Source organism: Mastigoproctus giganteus, chromosome 8, assembly GCF_048544385.1.
Source record: "Mastigoproctus giganteus isolate SK-2022 chromosome 8, ASM4854438v1, whole genome shotgun sequence".
In the NCBI taxonomy this organism is placed as follows: Eukaryota; Metazoa; Arthropoda; class Arachnida; order Uropygi; family Thelyphonidae; genus Mastigoproctus; species Mastigoproctus giganteus.
Window position 1 is genome coordinate 158,043,528 of NC_143582.1, and position 21,943 is coordinate 158,065,470.

The following is a 21,943-nucleotide window of genomic DNA, read 5'->3' on the forward strand; positions in this document are numbered from 1 at the left end:
ATAATTTTGATATCATATATTTGGATTTCAGGAAAGCTTGGAAGACTATTGTAAAAATTGGAGCAGAATGGTATTAGGGGTAAGTTGCTACAATGGATAAAAGGATGGTTAAGTGGGAGAAAACAGAGGGTGGTAATCAATGTGTCCCGCTCTTCGTGGACTAATGTTATTAGTGGAGTCCCACAGGGTTCGGTGTTGGGTCCACTGTTGTTTTGTATATTTATCAATGATATTGATGAAGGTATATAAGGCTTAATGTCAAAGTTTGCAGATGATACAAGGGTTGGCAGGGTTGTTAATGACAGTAATGGCAGTGTGCTACTGCAACAGGATCTAGATAATTTGGGCAGATGGGCTAAGAAGTGGCAACTGAAGTTTAACCTTGACAAATGCAAAGTACTGCATATGGGTAGAAGTAACCCCAGAGAAACGTACAAACTGTGTGGTACTACACTTAAGGTGGTAGAAAATGAAAAAGAACTGGGTGTAATTGTACAGGCAGATATGAAGTTTTCTGAGCAATGCAGACAGGCTGCCAGGGCAAGTCATGGGGTTTTTTCAATGATTTATAGGAATTTTGCTAGCAGGGAAAGTAGGCGATTATCCCTCTGCATAAGGCAATGGTCAGGCCTCGCCTTGAGTACTGCGTACAGGTCTGGAGGCCTCATTTTAGGATGTTGTTGTTTGTTATTTGGTTTTTAGGAGCATATTGCTCCGGGGCGCCTCCGTAGCCAGGTGGGAAGGAGCAGCAGTGCGTAGCACACGCTTCTTGATTAGACCGGGGTTCGAGCCCGTCACCACCAAATACAGAGCATGCGGAAAGGTCAGAGAATGACCACCGCACCGGAGCAATATGGCCTTAGTTGCTAATGCTCCTAAAAACCAAATAACAACATAACAACAACAACAGCTCCGGGATATGCAGTGGTCATTCCCTGACCTTTCCGCATCCTCCGTATATGGTGGTGACGGGCTCGAACCCCTGTCTAATCAAGAAGCGTGTGCTACGCACTGCTGCTCCTTCCCACCTGGCTACTGAGGCGCCTGCCTCATTTTAGGAAGGATGTAGATTTACTTGAGCGTGTACAGATAAGGGCAACAAGATTGGTGAGGAGAATGAAGGGATCCTCTTACCAAGAGAGGCTTAAGTTCAGCAAATTGCAGTGGCTGGAGACAAGGCACCTGCGTGGTGATCTGATCGAGGTATATAAGGCCTTGAATGGGTTGAGCACGCTGAATTCTGATGGGATCCTTCCACTTGTTCAGATTACAAATCTAAGGGGGCATAAATTCAAATTAAGAAAAGACAGATGTAGAATAGATGTGCAGAAATTTGTCTTTAGCCAGCGGATGGTTAATTGCTGGAACAAACTTCCATCTGTCATTGTGGAAGTTGATAAGTTGAATAAATTTAAGGAGGAACTGGACAGGCATTTGGAAGGAATGGTGTGATTTTTTTTTTTTTTTTTTTTTGGCTGATGCTGCATAAGCTCATACACATGCTTTCTTGCATCACATGCTACTACTACTACTGTGTCTCCCTTGAATCCTCCTTTGTGGATTGGGGTCACATTTGCACATCTCCAGTCCATGGTACCTCCCTCGAGTACAGGAAAGCTCTCATAATTATGGCTAAGGGTTTGCTTACTTCCTTTGCCACCTCCTTTAATATAACTGGATAGATTCCATCCACCCCAGGTGCCTTTCTTGTGTTTATCTTCAACAATTTCTCCTCCACTTTACTCTCAGATGTTACAAGATTATCTAGCTTACTGGCAGAGTTGAATACACCTATGGCATTCCCCTCCCTGAATAACTCCTCATGTGTGAATGTTGATGCAAAATATTCATTTAGTTTGTTAGGTAGTTGAGCAGGATCATCAACAGTTGAACCATCGATATCAAGTGGACCCATCTGATTCCTCCCCTTCCTTCTAGAGTTTGCATAAGTAAATAACTCTTTGCTGTTTTTCTTTGCATCCTTTGCCAAAGATTTCCTGTAATCTGTCTTCGCCTGCTTAACCTCCTTTGTAACTTGGTTACAGACCAGCTTATATCTATCATAGGCTTCTGTGTTACATGTTAATTTATATGTATCCTATGATTTTTATTCTCTGTCACATGTCTAATCAGTTCATCTGACATCCATTTAGGCCTAAATCTTGAACAATGTTTCTTTGTTGGTATGAAAAGCCTAGTAGCTTCCAAGATTAATTCTTTGAATGCTTCCCATTTTGAATTTGCTGTTGGTAACATCATCAGTTGGTTCCACTGTATACAATTTAAATACTGTGTCAGACCACATTAGTCACCTTTATGAAAGCAAAAACCCTTCCCTTTACCCTTGATGGTAGTTACCTCTTTGAGTAAATCCCACTTCAGCACACTGTGATCACTGCCTTTATCTGCAAGAATCTGCAGTTAAAGGAACCTAGTGGTTCCTTTATCTGCAGATTCTTGATGCATTAAGAATCACTACTGATAATCAGATCAAGAGTATTACTCCCTCTAGTTGCCTCCCGAACATGCTGCTGTAGAAAACAGTCACCTAATAAATCCACAAAAGCCTTGCTAGTGTGTGAGTGACCAACCCACAAATTCCAATCAATATCCGGGAAATTAAAATCCCCCATTATAAGACACTCTAATTTACTGGCCCACTCTATTTCTCTGCACAATTGCTCATTATTCTCATCAGATTCATTAGGCCTATAATACACACCCACTCTCATTTTTCCCTTCCCAGTGCTTATGTGACAGCAAACAGTCTCAACATTGCACTGTCCACCCACATCAATGGGATGCACTTCCTTAGATTTTATGTGTTTCTTAACTAACAGCATAACCCCTCCTCCCTTCCTGCCCTGTCTATCCTTTCTGTACACATTGTACTACCCAAATTTCAGTTCTGCACTGCTTATGTCTGTGTGACACAATGTCTCTGATATCCCAACAATATCTGCCTTTGATGTTGTGACTAGCAGTTCAAGCTCATCGAATTTATTAACTATACTCCTAGCATTGGTGTACATGCAAGTATACTTGCACCTCTACTCTTAGTTACCCTAACACAGCCCATGTATTTACTTGTTCCACTATGACTCCCAGTAGTCCTGGAAATTCCCATTACGTTGCTTTCCAGGCCGCTGCTCAATTGCATTTCAATAGAAGTAGTGCAAGAATCACTTTTACCTCTGCCAGTGGCTACTATTAATCTATTAGTCCATGTATCCCCCCAAAGATAGCAGTTTTCTGACCCACCTAACTCTGCCTTGATAACATCAGCAAATATTCTTGCACCCTTTCTATTTAAGTGTATCCCATCCCTGTAGAAGCAGTCTCTCCTGTTAAAAGCACAGACCAGGCTGAGAAAAAGTCTACTCCTTGAGCCTTGCACAATCTCTCCAGGGCCGAATTGATCAACAAGGCTCTCATCATATACTCCCTCCTATCATATCTAGGCAGAATTGCAGACACTTTCAAATTCACCCCTAACTCACGGCTTTTTTTTCAGCATTGTCTTGTACTTGTTAAGTAATTCTGCGGGTCTCCTAATCTTAATATCATTAGTGCCAACGTGTACAACAATATCACCCTTTGTGCCCTTAAAGGATGATATCTGCCCTACAATGTCATCAACCTTTGCCCCTAGCAGGCATACCCTGTTCCTGTACCATCTATCCTTTTTGCAATATGTTCCCCCGTTTCCCTGACAATAGAGTCACCTACAACAACCAGCTCCTTTGGGACCAGCGCATTCTGCCTTGGGGGTTGCCGCTGCGTTTCGTGATGTTCAAGTGCAAGCTCTGGCATTGATGTGGGCAGCTGAGAGCTTGATGGGCCTCTCAATTTAAATCCTTTGAGGGCATCCACCCTGTCCTTCAAGCTCTCATATAAGCCAATAACAATGCCGAGTTGGCATCTGCTTTCCTCGCACTTCTTACATCGCGTGCACACACAAAGACATTCCCCTTGGCAATATCATGTTCCATTCCTGATTGCTCCACAAACATCAAACAAGCAGTGCATTTCTATAGACTGTGATTCAGAGGGCCATTGCCCCCCCCTCAGTTCTCCCCTAAGCCACAGCACTTCCACTAGTTTGAGCCTTTTGCTTTGCAGCTGTGGTCTGAGTCATGATTTCTATTCAAGTTCAATAAATTCCAAACAAAATATAACCCTAAACCTATATCTTAATTCAGTTATAACTCTATATATATATATATATATATATATATATTTGTAATAACTAGGTCGCTATATTTGTTTAGTTAAAAAAGTACAATTCAATTGACAATGAAATTTAATAAGATTAATAAATTTTACTGATTAATTGATACTATTATACTCGCTATCTAGTTTTCCGTTAAACCTTACGCTAGCACACGTTGTATCGTATAACAATGACGGAAAGTTACGAACGGCTAATCTATGGACACGAGATATTATTTACTTTCCAAATCATGTTATCTAAATTTAAAATAAACCACGGAGCTTGACTAGGTCTATAAGCTACTTATAGAAAATAATTTAATCTACCAATCAATAAAGCGGCTAAGTATAATTAAAGACTTTGCGTTCGTGGGAGCTGCAAAACCTGTCCACACGTGGATTTGATGGTAATCCTGCATTTTAGTGTCGTGAGTCACGGTCAGCCCGCCAGTCACTGACTGGCAGGCTGACGGTGAATAGAACAAATATATTTGAGTAAAACAAGTTAATACACGTCTGAAAAGTACATACTTCAGACAAACAAAAGATCTTTATTCTCAATTTCAGTACCCATTTTTTTTTATATCATCACAATTTCCATATATTTCTTACTACTATGAACTATTTGTCTAGATGACTATTACTAAACCTTTTCATCCAGCAAGTAAAATTACCCATTGAACATCAAGCTTGAATAGCTAAAATAAGAACATGCCAATACAGCATAAATAGGTCTCTGAATTATGCTAGTAGTTCTGGAACAACCTTGCATTCTAGCATAAATTCTCATAACTTATCCTTCCATCAGTAGAGATGTTCTCATTTTATCTGACAAACATAAGTGACTGTTCTGTGTTTATCATTTTATTTTATTTTTGTATATAAACATCAACTCCTCACGTATTCCTCTGACACATCAGTGTATATGAGTCTTTCCAGAAAGCTTTGGTCTAATTCCTCTATCTCACATTGTTCCTTCAAATGATACAAACAGTTGTACAAGCTTTGAGCTGTTTCATCATTCTCATGGTAGCAGGTAAGAATTTTGTCAAGATGCAAGGTAATCCTAGGCTCTCTAAAAAATTCCTCCAGCAATCCTTGTTTATGTAAATGACAAACTTATATAAACTCTAAAAAGAAGGGGATGAATCAAGATTGGTCCACTTGATATCAGTGGTTCGACTGTTGATGATCCTGCTCAGATAGCTAACAAACTGAATGAGAATTTTGCATCTACATTCACACATGAGGAGTTATTAGGGGAGGAAAACGTCAGACGTTTATCAAACTGTAACAGAGTGCTTAATGATTTTTTAAAAACCGAGAGCAAAGTGTAGGAGAAATTGTTGAAGTTAAACATAAGAAAGGCTCCTGGGGTGGATGGGATTAATCTAGTTATATTAAAAGAGGTGGCAAAGGAACTAAGCAAACCCTTAGCCATAATTATGACAGAATCCTTGGACTCAGGTGAAGTCCCCACGGAATGGAGATGTGCAAATGTACTCCCAATTCACACGGGGGGATCAAAGGGTGACACAAGTAATTACAGACCAGTTAGTTTAACTTCTGTTCCGGGTAAAATAATGGAGTCACAGGTTAAATATGCATTGCAGGATCATCTAGACAAGACAGCAGCAATAAATCAGACACAGCATGGGTTTGTTAAGGGAAAGTCTTGTCTGACAAATTTGATTGGATACTATGATGTGGTTACAAAGGAACTGGATAACAAAAATAATTTTGATATCATATACTTGGATTTCAGGAAAGCTTTTGACGCCATTGCTCATGGAAGGCTACTGTACAAATTGGTATTAAGCATAAGTTGCTACAATGGATAAAAGGGTGGTTGAGTGGGAGAAGACAGAGAGTGGTAATCAATGGATGCCGTTCTTTGTGGACTAATGTTATTAGTGGAGTCCCACAGGGTTTGCTATTGGGCCCACTGTTGTTTTTGTATATTTATAAATGATACTGATGAAGATATATCAAGGCTTAGTGTCAAAGTTTGCAGATGATACAAAGTTGGCAGGGTTGTTAATGACAGCAATGGCAGTGTGCTACTGCAACAGGATCTAGAAAAGTTAGGCAGATGGGCTGAGAAGTGGCAAAAGGGCTGCTCAGAAAACTTCATATCTGACTGCACAATTACTCCCAGGTCTTTTTCATTTCCTACCAACCTAAGTGTAGTGCCACACAGTTGGTACATTACTCTGGTGTTAAAACTACCCATATGCAGTACTTTACATTTGTCAATGTTAAACTTCAGTTGCCACTTCTCAGCCCATCTGCCTAACTTTTCTAGATCCTGTTGCAGTAGCACACTGCCATTACTGTCATTAACAACCCTGACAATCTTTGTATCATCTGCAAACTTCGACATTAAGCCTGATATATACCTTCAATATCATTAATAAATATACAAAACATCAGTGGGCCCAACACCAAACCCGATGCTGCTCTTCGTGGACTAATAACATTAGTCCACGAAGAGCAGGGTCCCTTGATTACCACTTATGTGTATGCAGTCTTACTAAATAAAGCCAAGTGGAAAAGTTAAGTGTCCCCATTTCAACATAAGAAATAATCCCGCAAACAAGTTATGTACAAAAACATTTGTCCCAGTAAAACTTGATTCTTTCTTTAGGTACAGGCCAGGCCTCTGTTTCTTCCCTTAAAAGTAGCAAAGGCTCTGATACCCTCATTTTATCAGAATTTGAATTTTGTTGGAATTCTTTAAATTTTCTGTATTGTCTGTTTTAATAAATAACAAGATATTTCTTCTTAAGCAAAGTGATGCATATGTGAAGAACAGCTTAGAAGTGGACTAGAAAGTTTGACAAGTAGACGTCTAAGGAAAGATCTAGTTGACGTGTTTAAGAGGCTGAAAGGATTGGGTAAAATGAATGAGGAAGATTTTTCTCCTTCATGGGCAAGACATGAACGAGGGGCCACAAATGTAAAATCTCAAGAAATAACAGAAGATTGAATCTCATAAAGTTCGCTCATGGAAAATGGGATGTAAACATTGGAATAAGTTGAAACCCAATGCAATGGAGGCAGTAAGTCTAAGTTTAAAACAGAAATGGATTACCCTGTGAGAATAGGAATATCATGTTTTATTGAATTTTTATTATTATTAATTTATTTAATTATTTTGGGGTGATACAAAAAAAAAAGTTTCCTTCCTTACATCATTCAGCCTTTTGCTGTAAATACCAGTTATATATTAAAAGTGAAAATCAACATTTGGTCTCAAATTATAATTAATAATCACAATTATTGGGACAACAGAAATGGATATGCATGAGCCACTCATTATGTTTGGCTATCTATCTGTTCATAGCTCTTGATGAGTAGTGGAGAGATGGCCGTATGAATGAATGGATTTTCTGTATTTTTCTTTTATGTTCTGTATATTTACGTGTCTAGATTAGTATATATATGTAACATTCAAGATTAAATCTTTTTAAATATAAGCACATATCTTGACACCATCAATTCTAAAATTTGTTAGTCAACATCATTAGGCTAAATCATAAAATCATATACTATCATATACATAAAATCATATACTCCCTCCACGATAGGAGGGAGTATATGATGAGAGCCTTGTCGATCAATTCGACCCTGGAAAGATTGTGCAAGGCTCAAGTGGTAGAATTTTTTTTCAGCCTGGTCTGTACTTTTTAACAGGAGAGACTGCTTCTACAGGGATGGGATACACTTAAATAGAAAGGGTGCAAGAATATTTGCTGATGCTATCGAGGCAGTGTTAGGTGGGTCAGAAGACTGCTAGCTTTGGGAGATACATAGACTAATAGATTAACAGTAGCCACTGGCAGAGGTGAAAATGATTCTTGCACGGCTTTTATTGGAATGAGCAGCAGCCTGGAAAACAAGATGCAGGGTATTTCAGAGCCTGCTAGGAGTCATTGCGGTACAAGTAAACACACAGATTGTGTTAGGGTAGCTGAGAATAGGAACAGGTGCATGTATACTTGCATGTACACCAATGCTAGGAGTTTGGTAAATAAATTTGAGGAATTTGAGGTATTGCTCAGAACATCAAAGGCAGATATAGTTGAGATATCAGAGACGTGGTGTTACACAGATATAAGGAATGCAGAACTGCAATTTGGGGACTATGTGTACAGGAAGGATAGACAAGATAGGAAGGGAGGAGGGGTTATACTATTAGTTAAGAAACACAAAATCCAAGGAGGTGAAGCCAGTCAACATCGCTGGACAGTGTCGAGTCAGTTTGGTGTGACATAAGCACTGGGAAAGGAAAAATGAGAGTGGGTGTGTGTTATAGGCCTAATGAATCTGATGAGTATAATGAGCAATTGTGCAGAGAAATAGAGTGGGCCAGTAAATCAGAGTGTCCTATAATGGGGGATTTTAATTTCCAAGTTATTGACTGGAATTTGTGGGTTGGTCACTCACACGCTAGCAAGGCTTTTGTGGATTTATTGGATGATTGTTTTCTACATCAGAATGTTCAGGAGGCAACTAGACGGAGTAATACTCTTGATCTGATTATCAGTAGTGATTCTTCATACATTAAGAATCTGCAGATAAAGGAACCACTAGGTGGCAGTGATCAGAGTGTGCTGAAGTGGGATTTACTCAAAGAGGAAACTACCATCAGGAATAAAGGGAAGGGTTTTTGCTTTCGTAAAAGTGACTACGGTGGTCTGAGACAGTATTTAAATTCTATACGGTGGGACTAACTGATGACGTTACCAACAGCAAATTCAAAATGGGAAGCATTCAAAGAATTTATCTTGGAAGCTACTAGGCTTTACATACCAACTAAGAAATATTGTTCAAGGTTTAGGCCTAAATGGATGTCAGATGAACTAATGAGACATGTGGCAGAGAAGAAAAATACATGGGATACACATAAATTAATGGGTGACATAGAAGCCTATGACATATATAAGCTGGTCTGTAACCAAGTCACAAAGAAGATTAGGCAGGCAAAGGCAAACTATGAGAAATCCTTGGCAGAGGATGCAAAGAAAAACAACAAAAAGTTCTTTACCAATGTAAACTCTAAAAGGAAACAGATGAATCAGATTGGTCCACTGGATATTGAAGGTTCAACTGTTGATGATCCTGCTCAGGTGGCTAACAAACTAAATGAGTATTTTGCATCTACATTCACCCATGAGGAGTTATTCAGGGAGGGGAATGCCAGAGGTGAGTTAAACTCGGGCAGTGAGCTGGATGATTTTGTAATAACTGAGAGGAAATTGGAGGAGAAACTGTTGAAGATAAACATAAAAAATGCACCAGGGGTAGACAGGATCTATCCAGTTATATTAAAGGAGGCAGCAAAGGAAGTAAGCAAACCCTTAGCCATAATTATGAGAGCTTCACTGGACTCAGGGGCTGGAGATATACAAATGCAAATGTGACCCCAATTTACAGAGGATCAAAGGGCAACACAAGTAATTATAGACCTTTAAGTTTAACTTCTGTTCCAGGAAAATTAATGGAGGCACTGGTTAAAGAAGCACTGCAGGATCATCTAGACAAGACTTCAGTTATAGCTCGGACACAGCATGGTTTTGTTAAGGGAACGTCTTGCCTGACCAATCTGATTGGATACTATGATGTGTTGAAAAAGGAACTGGATGCAGGGAATAACTTTGATATCATATATTTCGATCTTAGAAAGGCTTTTGGTACTGTTGCACATGAAAGACTGCTGCACAAATTGGAGCAGTGTGGCATTGGAGGTAAATTGCTGCTATAGATAAAGGAATGGTTGAGTGGGAGAAGAGAGAGAGAGTGGTAATCAATGGACACTGCTCATCGTGGACCAATGTTATTAGTGGAGTCCCCTCAGGGTTCTGACATCATCAATATCATATAAATGATATTGATGATGGTATATCAAGCTTAATGTCCAAGTTTGGAGACGATACGAAGATTGGCAGGGTTGTTAAGGACACTAATGACAGTACGCTGCTGCAACAGGATCTAGAAAAGTTGAGCAGATGGGCTGAGAGGTGGCAAATGAAGTTTAACATTGATAAATGTAAAGTACTACATATGGGAAGCAGTAATCCCAGAGTAACGTATCAACTCTGTGGTACTACACTGACAGTGGTAGAGAACGAAAAGGATCTGGTGGTAATTGTGCAGGCAGATATGAAGTTTTCTGAGCAGTGCAAGAGTAGCTCATAGTGTTTTGTCAATGATATACAGGAATTTTTCTGGCAGGGATAAGGAGGTGATTATCCCCTTATATAAGGCAATGGTCAGGCCACACCTTGAGTACTGTATACAGGTCTGGAGGCCTCATTTTAAGACAGATGTAGAGCTGTTGGAACAAGTACAGAGAAGGGTAACAAGATTAGTGAATGGAACAAAGGGTTGCTCTTATGAAGAAAGGCTTATATTTTGCAAATTACAGTGTCTGGAGACTAGGCACCTGCGAGGTGATCTGATAGAGGTGTATAAAGCCTTGAATGGTTTGATAATGCTCAATGCTGATGGAATTCTTCCTCTTGCTCAGAATAATCATTTGAGAGGGCATAAATTCAAATTGAGAAAAGACAGATGTAGGATAGATTTGCGGAAGTTTGCCTTTAGCCAGTGGGTGGTTTGTTGGTGGAACAGCCTTCCATCCTTTGTTGTGGAAGTTGATAGCCTAAATAAATTTAAGGCTGAGCTGGACAGGTACTTGGAACGAACGGAGGGGTGAAATGGGAGATTGTTTTTTTTTTTGGCTGATGCTGCATAAGCTTGCTTTCTTGCATGATATGCCTCTACTAATGCTAATGCTGAAATTGCCTGAAATGTACTATATTATACCTACATCCACTCCATGAAATCAAATAAATTATATAGCATCCAATACATAACAATACCATTAATGCCACATATTAATAACACATTCATAACAATCCATAATAAATAGAATTATTTTGTTGTTATAATAAAAAATATATAATAAAGTATATATACATAAATATATATCATTATATAATTTCCATATATTTATTACTACTATGAACGTTTTGTCTCCTAAACTAAGGAATTTGTAAATGACTAAGCTTTCCACCCTGGTAAATAAAATACTAAACTGAATAGGCACTTCATGCTGAGGAAAAGCTGTGCAAGTGAGACTGAGCCATATGAAATTAGTGATTCTGAAATTACAGATGACTGTTTATTAGAAACTTTTGACCCTAAAGGTAAAGTTCTCAGAGTTGATGGCAAATACCCAGTAATTTGGAGGGAGGCAGTGTACTGAACCACTGAGGTTAATTAGGAGGGCATCACTGAACTTGAGAGAGAGAGATTCCTTTGGATTGAAGAAGTTCCAACTTATCACCAATACATAAATGCAGTTCTAAGAGTAAAACAGTAACTACGAAATGGTCAGGATGGCTTCAGTAGTAGGGAAAGCTTAGAGACAATGATTAAGAGTACAATCCAGAGACATTTAGATAGAAATGGCTTTTTGAAAGACACATAACATAGTTGTGTTAAGAGAAAATCATGTTTAATTAACCTAGTAAGCTATTTTTACACAATTACGCATTGATTTTGACATAGTTTATTTGGATTTTAGCAAGGCACTTGACTCAGTCCCTCTTGAAAGGTTACTGTATGAACTGGAACGTGGAATTACTGGAAAGATTCTAATATGGCTGCAGGGCAGAAGGCAAAGGGTTGTGATTAAGGGAGATTCTTAAGATTGGTGTAATGTCAGAAGTAGGCTCCCACGAGGTTCAGTGTTGCACCACTGTTATTTCTGATTTCATAAATGACATTAACAAAGGGATAAAGAATGTGATGTCAAAATTTGCAGATGATATGAAGATTGAGAGTTGTTAATGGTCAGAGCCAAGCAATGCTCCTTCAGGATGACTTGAATATGCTTCAAGAATGGTCAGAAAAGTGGCAGCTATGTTTCAATGCAGCAAAATGCAACTTCTTACACTTGGGGAATAACAACCCCAAAACAAATTACACACCAGGTGGGGCTGAATTAAAACCAGTAAAGGAGAAAAAAGGATCTGTCAGTTACAATATAGGAGTCATGTTTTCTGAGCAGTGGCCAGGAAAGCCCATAGTGCTCTATTGTTCATAATCCTGTAGAGATAGGGAGGTATTAATCCCACTGTATAAGGCAATCGTAAGACCACATTTGGAATACTGCATCCAAGTGCGGAGACTTCACCGGAAAAAAGACACAGCTTCTTGAAAGGGTCCAATGATGGGCAACTTACATGATAAGATTAGTAAAAAGGTGGACTGTATGAGGAAAGACTTAGATTATGTGGGCTACAGAGCTTGGCAACCAGGCACCTTAGAGGTGACCTGAAAGAAGTTTATAAGGCTCTGAGAGGGGTTAGTAAAATGAACAAAGGTGGAATTTTCACTGTTATAGAGGATTCCAGAACTCGGGGACAAATTCAAATTACAAGGGAAGAAGTTTAGACAAGATTGTGGGAGGTTTTCTTTTAGCTGGCTAGTCATTGATTTCTGGAGCAGGTTGCATTCACAGGTAGTTGAGGCTGACAGTTTGAATAAATTCATAGGTCAAACTGGATAGTTACTATATGAGGAAGGAAGCACATAATTTGTATATTCTTATCTACTTTTTCTTTTTTTGACCAGTGCAGCAAAAGTATTGCACTACATGGCTAATACTAATATCATATTTAACATCAAGCTTATACAGCTAAATAAGAACTTACTAATGAAGCATAAACAGTTCTTAATTCATTCATTATGAATCATTCTGCAACCTGGCTAGGGAAACATAATATTATATGGAAGTAACTGTTGTTTCTACCTTAACAAGATAAACTTATTTACACAGAAGTTGTGATGGGTATTGAATATATGTATTTGAATATATGTATTTGAATATATGTAGTTGAATATATGTATTTGATTACTTTCTTCAAATTACTATGTTGCAGGCATAGAGAAAAGCATTTAATAATGCTTACAGAACAGATTTTTAATTTTGATTATACAATGTGAATAAAAATGCAAATATTTATCTATGCAAGTTGGTTTCCTAAGTATTTTAATTTTTAACCTTATAAAGCAAATCAAAAAGATGTTATTTGTTGTTATTTGGTTTTGAGGAGCATTAGCAACTAAGGCCATATTGCTCCGGTGCGGTGGTCATTCCCTGACCTTTCCACATCCTCCGTATTTGGTGGTGACGGGCTCGAACCCCGGTCTAATCAAGAAGTGTGTGCTATGCACTGCTGCTCCTTCCTACCTGGCTACGGAGGCGCCTGCAAATCAAAAAGAAGTCTTCAATATGCTTGAAGACTTTTCTTTTTGATTTCCTTGCAAAATGATACAAGGAAAGCTTGCATCCTTGCAAAATGATACAAGGGAACGAGCTTATAATAACATCAGCCATACAAAAATAATAAACTAAATTACCTTTATTTGCCTCTTTATTCTAACAATTAGTCAAATCCTTAATTATATATTTCTTCAAAATACTCAATCCCATAACACCAATTCCATAACTTTATTCTAACAATTAATTACTCTCTGGCTGAAAGCAAATTTTTAGGTTCCAGATTGTAATTTACAGAACTAAATATTTCTTGGTAAGAGTACCCTTTTGTGCCCTAACCAATCTTGTTGCTCTTATTTGCACCTGTTATAACAGATCTATACCCTCCCTAAAATGAGGCTTCAAAATATGCAGTACAGTATTCAAGATGTGGCCTAAACACTGCTGTATACAATGGAATAATCACCTCATTGTCTCTGCTGGAAACATTCTTGTATATCTGTACCAGATCCTCATGAGTATGCCTTTACTGCTCAGAGAACTACATGTGGGACTAGACAATTACCCTTAGGTCTTTTAATTTTCCACAACCTTGGATGTGGTATCACTCAACTTGTGGTATTATTATTATTCTGGGTTTGTTACTCAAATGCAATAAATTATATTTATCAATGTTTAACTTTTATTTCCTATTTACAGTACACTACCAAATTTATCAAGATATCAGAGTGGCGCACTGTGATTTGTGTCATAAACTATCCTATAAACCCTTGTACCATCAGCAAACTTAGACTTCATATTTGATATGTCTTCCTCAATATCATTAATAAATACTGAAAACAGGGGGCCCAGCATTGAAACTTGAGAGTCCACAAATAACATTAGGCCGACCGGGCTAGCCGGGTGGGTAAAGTGCCTGCCTGGCAACCTAAAGGTCACGGGTTTGAATCCCACCTCGGGCTTGGATCAAAGTACTGCAAAAAAAAAACCTTGGGAGGTGCATTATGGCCACAGAAGTCGATGCGCCAACTACAAAAAAAAAAAACATTAGTCCATGAACAGCAATGACTATTATAATCATTTTCTATCTCTTGCTGCTTTTCCAAGAGTAAAATGATTGAAGGTATTCAATTCTAAGATGCCTACAAAGTGTAAGCTGCTGCCTCAGTGGAAGATTTAAAGATGTTGACATCTTGGATGTTTCTTCGATTTTCAAAATTCTTCCAACAATTTCAATAGCAAATGTCTTGCTGTTAAAGGCCACCAATTTGAAAAAAACAGTACTTAAATCATATGCCTTCACTAATTAAAAAAAAAAAAATTACACAGGAACTTTGTGGATGTATTATACAAGTTGTCGCTTCTTTAATTTTTTTTCCATGTGCAAGTATGGAAATCAAAAAAGTCATACTATTTGCAACACCAAAGGCTTATAACATTTCCCACCACACCATAAAGAAAGCTATAAAATTTTAATAAGATCCTCTACTGGTTACAAATTAAATAAAAAAAAGTTTTATATTTAGAAACTGAAATATTAATGTGATGACCTACTCCATACAATGCAGTCAATGAAAGTTTGGCATTGTGGTTGAAAGCACACTGGATATTTCTGAAGCAAGGTCCTATTATGAATGATATTATGTCTAAGCCACAAAGTCCTGAACCCTACTTCACTCAAATATGTCATAGTAAAAGGTACAAACCTTAACAGCAGGGCAGTACAGTTCCAAATTTCCCTACCCCCCCCAAAGGTTTTTAGGTGCTTTCATAGTACCAGAAAAATGAAATAATATATATATATATATATATCATATTTACCTTCATAACTCAATTAAGGAATTCAAATAAATACTTACTTATGAATAACTGATGTAATATTAACTCCTTTCATAGCCACAGTATCATCTTTTATTTTTTGAACCAGTAAATTATCTTCTTTGACATCACAGCAATACTGAACGATCCCAATCCACCATGGATTTGTTGTTGGACATAGGAAATTAGAATCCAGTTCCTTTACTTGTTCTGATGCATGAACAAGTTGTTCCCGTGCAGCAGTTACTTGATTTATACATTTTGTTAAATAAACATTTCGAAGCTTTGTAGCCTCTTCCCGTAAATACTCATCCCTTAATGTATGTCCCACTCCAACTGTATTTCCTAACACAGTATTAGTGCAATTTAGGTCAGTATGACAATTATTAATATTAATTGTTGCATTTATATTCTGTTCATACATTTCTGAAGAAAATTGTGGAGTAGGCCCATTGCCACAGTCATCTTGAATAATGCAGGAAACCCCTGTGGTACTGTTTTCATCTATTTTGCTAACCTCGTTATTGTAATAACGTGAATTTATGTCTAGAATATTAACTGTTTTAGGAACATTACTTAAAATTTCAATCTCATCATTCTTTCCAGTTTTCTGCCTCTTTTGTATCAATCCAATTGCTTCTAGAATTTCAGAAAGATTATGTAGAGTATGGAGTTGTTGTAATTTGTCAGTTTTAATATGCTGAAGATGATCTTCGACAGACTGCAAAGCTTCTCGGTATTTTTCAACTGCTTCAGCATATTCTTCATCAATAATGTGAATAGCAGCAAGGCCTAAATAATAAAAAAAAAAATTATAGTTTGCAGTAAGTAGACTAGCATTATTTCAATCAACATTTTATACATGGTGAAAATAATTCAAACTTCTCTACTTCCATACTTCAACACCAAGTTAAACTTAAAATGAAGCAGTAAAACTGTCCTTTGTGATGAGATATTGAACTTCATTTAAAAAAAAAAAAAAAACATACATATGTAATATGTCCATTGAAGACATTTCTTTGTGATATTTAATTATCATTAACAGTCAAGAACTATTTCAGCTGTGTTATTTAAATTCTTTTATTATGTTAAACATGACAAATGACAAAGCTTATCATAGTTACAATAGCTTTATAAATATGCTTGAAATTTAATTCTGATTCATTCTAGAGATAAGGGGAAAAATAACCAACAACTATTCAAAGCAGGAAAAGCAAATACATAGATGCTTATACACTAACACATAAAAAAAAAAAAAAAAAAAGTAAATAAATAAAAAAACAGTAAATAAAATTGATGTGCTAGAATTATTGGCTAACCAGGTCTACCCAAACTTTGACGCCAGCAGAAAATGTTTTAAAAAATTCAAGGCATGGGCGATACATCAGAAGATGATTTGAAAAGTAATAGCAATTTTACTATTGAATAAAAAAAACAACTACACATTAGACAGTGAAAACATATTTTTAAATTAAATTTCAGAATAACACTTATTCACTTTTAATAAAAAGTGCCAACGGTGTACAAGCATTTTCATTCCTTGCAGAGCATTCTTTGCTTTGCAAGTCTAGCACTGCTTTCATCACTAGGTTATCATCAGGAAATTCATGCTGTTTATAGTATCCAAAAAAGATGTGTGGATATTTTGTAACAAAAATCCAAAGTCAGATCAGTTTTAGGATTTGAAATCAATAGCTTTAGAGAATACATGGCTAGCCCAACACTTTCATAATGCAATAAAACCCTCACATTTAGCATACTATATCTTTTTGTCCTGATACTAGACTGTTGTTGTTGTTATTTGGTTTTTAGGAGCATTAGCAACTAAGGCCATATTGCTCCGGGATATGCGGTGGTCATTCCCTGACCTTTCCGCATCCTCCGTATTTGGTGGTGACAGGCTCGAACCCCGGTCTAATCAAGAAGCGTGTGCTACGCACTGCTGCTCCTTCCCACCTGGCTACGGAGGCACCCTGATACTAGGCTGTTAAACATGTGTAAAAATTTATCTTTCAGCCAGCAATGCATATGACTGCTGATGCTTTTTTTTTATCTCCCCTCCTGGAGATTTTTAAACCTTCGGCTTTTGCAAACTGAATTACTGAGTGCTGCTCAATTTTGGTGTATTCTTTCAACAGAGAGAGAGAGAATCTTTATATATATAAAAAGGAAGATGGGGGGAACACTTATGGACAAGGGCCGCCAATAGACAAAAAGCACCCAACAACCATAATGAGTATAAATGTCATGTATTAATGAAAGTTAAAGAGAAAAGAAAAAAGAGGGAAGACAAAAGGGAAATATGAGATAAGCAAAAGGATGAAGTACAGATATAGAAAAATAAAAAGTACAGATACTGAAAAAATTAAAACACATTAAAATATATTAAAACATATATATAAAAATATATTGTTTATATCACGCAACCCGCGTCTCCTCCAGTTTGTTCTCTCCTCTCTGTTTCTAACGCAAAGTACGTGCCATATCAAAGCAAAATTAATAAAGTGAATTGAGGGAAATAGGAGAATTTCAATTTAGAGTAGAACATAGTTTAGATCAGGGTGGCCAACAAGTCGACCGCAATCTACCAGTCGATTGCGGCTTTAATTTGGGCTGATCGCGACAAATTTTAAATATATATAAAAAATAGATTAGTCAAAATCTAAATGTTATTATTATTATGTGACCCACTGCATACTCGTATTACAAATCCGTTGAACCATGTGACTACTCTTGTCGCCGCACAGCCATTAGGCTTGTCTAATGAAAATCACGCAGTTATGTTGTGGAGAGCATAACGTATGTGTCGAATTCTTATTTAGCTTACTTAATATTACTAACTGGACAGTACTTATACGTTAATTTAATACCCTTTGATTTAAAATGAATACTACAAGAAAGAGTAAAACATATCATTTTCATCAAGAGTGGGAACTAGAATACTTTTTTATAATGATAAAAGAAAAATGTTTGATTTGCAATGCTTCCATGGCTATACCTAAAAAAGGAAATTTAGAAAGGCACTTCAATGCACTCCATGGTAAATACCAATTGGATTTTCTGCCTAATAGTGACTTTAGAAAAAATAAATTAAAAGAACTTAAATCCAGATTATTTGCCCAACAAAATTTCTTCGTGACACCTAATTTACAATCTTAAAGCAGTAACTGCAGTATCATTTAAAGTGTCATCTTCTTGCAAAAAAAATGCAAACTATTTTCTGACGGTCAATTCATCAAAGATGCATTTTTAGAATTAACAGATTCTCTTTTTGAAAATTTTAAGAACAAAAATGAAATTAAAAGTGCTCTTCAAGATCTGCAATTATCTCGAAATACTGTGATGCAACACATCGAAAAAATGAGTAAAAATGTCAGCGAAGAATTGCGTGCTCATATCGCTAATTGTGCATCCTTTTCTTTACAATCGGATGAATCTACAGATGTTGGTGAAACAGTTCAATTGCTTGTTTTTATTAACATGGTTTTCGATGATTCTGCCACTAGAGAAGAAGTGCTGGGTATGGTTTCATTAAAATAAAGAACTAGAGGTCTTGATATGTTTAACACATTCAAAAATTTTATTGAAAAAATTAAATTACCACTATTTAAGCTCATATCAATAACAACAGATGGAACTAAAGCATTAATGATGTATCATCTTAACGGATTCATTGCATTGTGCCAAAAAGATGATCAATTCCCAGATTTTTTGAGTAACATTTTACTAACATTCACTAACAAGTATTAGCCAGCAAAAGATTATATACTAAAAGTGTTATGGACAAAGCTTTAAAAATCACGAATTCCATCAGAGGACAATCCTTTCAAAGGAAACTTTTCAAAATGCAACTCGATGAAAATGAACCAGATCTGATATAAATACAGATGTCATGTGGATGAATTGGAGCAAGTTCCTACAGAGATTTCAAAATTTGCCGAATGAAATTTAAAAAATTGTTGATCAAAGGGGAGATGATTATCGACAGCTACAAGGTATGGAGTGGTTGTGTGATTTGGCTTTTTTTTTTTTTGGCAGATTTTACTAGTAAATTAAGTGATCTGAATTTGGAATTACAAGGAAAAAATAAAAATGTGGGTGACATGATTAGTAGTATTTCTGCATATAAATATCAATTTTTGGCAATGGCAAAGGATCTCAAAGAAAAAAAAAAATCGATCATTTTGCAAATATGCAAAAGATCATTTGAAAAATTATTCTGTTTTTGAATATTTAATAGTGAGAAATATGTTTCTGAAATTGAGTAAGGGTTGGATGATTTTGAAACAATTGAAGACATTATTCAATATATTTCTTATACTTTTTTATTATTATCATTATTATTAGCTATATGGTGCAAGGAAGCCAAGAAAGAGAAGAATGATGATATCCAGCTCAGAACCCTGGGTGTGCCAAGCCCATACTCACCAGATGTGAGCCCTTGGGATTACATTTAATGTCAACTTAGATACGAAACAAATTGCAGAAAAAAATCACTGAGATTTTTTCACATGGAGAAAATATTACTTGAAAATGAAATTATTACATTGCAAAACGATATCTTCCTAAAAGGAAATTCATTTTGGAAATATGTTTGCCGAGAAAAGTACCCAAATGTAAAAAAATGCAGTGAACTTTTAAATTCCTGTTTTGGTTCCACATATCTATGTGAATCAGCCTTTTCATATTTGAAACAAACAAAGACGTAGAATCCCTTTACTATTACAGACTTGCATACAGAAGGTTCTTTATGGTTGGCCTTATCACAGTATATCCATGATTTTGAAAGCTTGGCAGATGACATTAAGACACAAACTTCACATAAATTAAAAATTTAAATACGTATGAATTTAAAATAAGAATTCTGAATTGTATTTAATTTTAAAATTTATAAACAAAATTTTTCAATGTGTGTTGATTAACTTTTTTAATCAGGTGCAGTGCAATTCTTGAGATGGTAGATTGTGGCACATTTCGAAGAAAAAAAGTAGATCGCATCACAAATTAAGTTAGCCACCCCTGGTTTAGATATGTATTTTAAATCTAATACATGCCATCTGTAAAATACACATGAGTGTATTTTACAGATGACATGACAGAGGAGCTAAAGAAAAATGCATACATGGAACAGCTAAAAAACTAAATTAACATAAAATATTATTAACATAAGACAGAGCCTGGAATTAAAAGAAACAAGGGGTTGAAATATATATTATATAAATACAATGGACAGAAAAAACAAAGGAAAAAGTATAGACAAAATGGTTAATGAACTTACCTAACATAATGGACAATTATCACAAGAGACTGAATCAAGGATCAAAAGATTCACATGGGTGAATGTATATGTCTATGTACATATTTGGTAAATTAATTAACTATTTTGTCCATACTTTTTCCTTTATCTTCTCTGTTCATTGTCTTTATATAATATAAACTTAAACTACATGTTCCTTTTAACTCCAGGCTCCATCTTATGTTAATTGTACTTTATGTTAATTTAGTTTTTAGCTCTATATATACAGTGGCGGACAAAAAACCTGCATCACATGTGAATTTTGCAAATAATGTGTTTTGAGCTGCATTGTGGGTTGCAGAAATGTTCAAAATGCATTTGTTAGATGGGATATATATCTCTGTGAATGAAATCCAATAAAAAGACTCCGCCTGATATACCTAATTGCCATAAATATCTTCCCAAAGGGTAAAATGCTTAATTAATGGAAATATGAGAAATCATGCAAATGGCAATCAATTTTATTGCATTTACGTGTACAAACTGAAATGACAAGTTAACATAATAGTATTATGTACTGTACATCAGCAAAATAAGTCCTCAATATTTTGTTGTTCCTCCTTGATGATCTGGCATAGAGTTAATCAACTTCTGGATATATGGTTGCCTGATTCCATGGTACCACACCCTTACACTGCTCTCTTGCAGCTGAATCTTACTTGTTGGCTTCTTCTGAGCAATTTTAGATGACATTATGTACCACCAATTTTCAATAAGGTTCAAATCTAGACTGTTGCCAGGCCAGTCCAACACTATAATGCCAGCATTTCTGAGGTATGACTGCACCTTAAGGGAGAAAAACAAGGAAAAACATTGGTGTAAGTATGTTTTAAGCCTTGTGGGACAAGGCTTAAATCTAAATAGCATAAAACTTACAAATTTTTCTGTGTGGCAAGGTGCTGAGTCCTGTTGAAAAATGCAGTATTGGACATCTATGTGGTGATCCCTAATAAAAAGTTTAAGGTACTCCTCCAAGATAGCAGTGTAGGTTTCTGCATTCACTGTTCTGTTAATAAACTTAATTTGTCCCACCCCTTTGATTGTTATTCATCCCCAGACCATCTGACACTGGCGGGGAACTTTACAGTCGGTGTTATGCAGTCAGGATGGTATGCCTCCAATTTTCATCTTCTGACATATCGTGTCATGAACCAAGCCATGCAGGTTGAAATTCGATTCGTCAGAAAAGATAATGGTGTCCCATTGCTTTTTTGTCCATGAAACATGCGTTTTATCCCAAGCAAGTCATCTCTTCCTCATTTGTTGGGTCAACAAAGGCTTCTTTAAAGCCGTCTTTGGATAGTTCGTGCATATGTTTCAAC

General features: G+C 36.5%; 1 protein-coding gene across 1 annotated transcript in view; it reads right to left on the bottom strand.

Annotated features, from left to right (window-relative positions):
- Positions 1–21,943, bottom strand: part of LOC150081954 (E3 ubiquitin-protein ligase SHPRH) — a 504,999-nt gene that overhangs the window by 210,184 nt on the left and 272,872 nt on the right. The window contains exon 12 of the mRNA XM_090380382.1: positions 15,367–16,117. Within this exon, the coding sequence (XP_090236508.1) occupies positions 15,367–16,117 (751 nt within the window). The remainder of the gene's footprint in view (positions 1–15,366; positions 16,118–21,943) is intronic.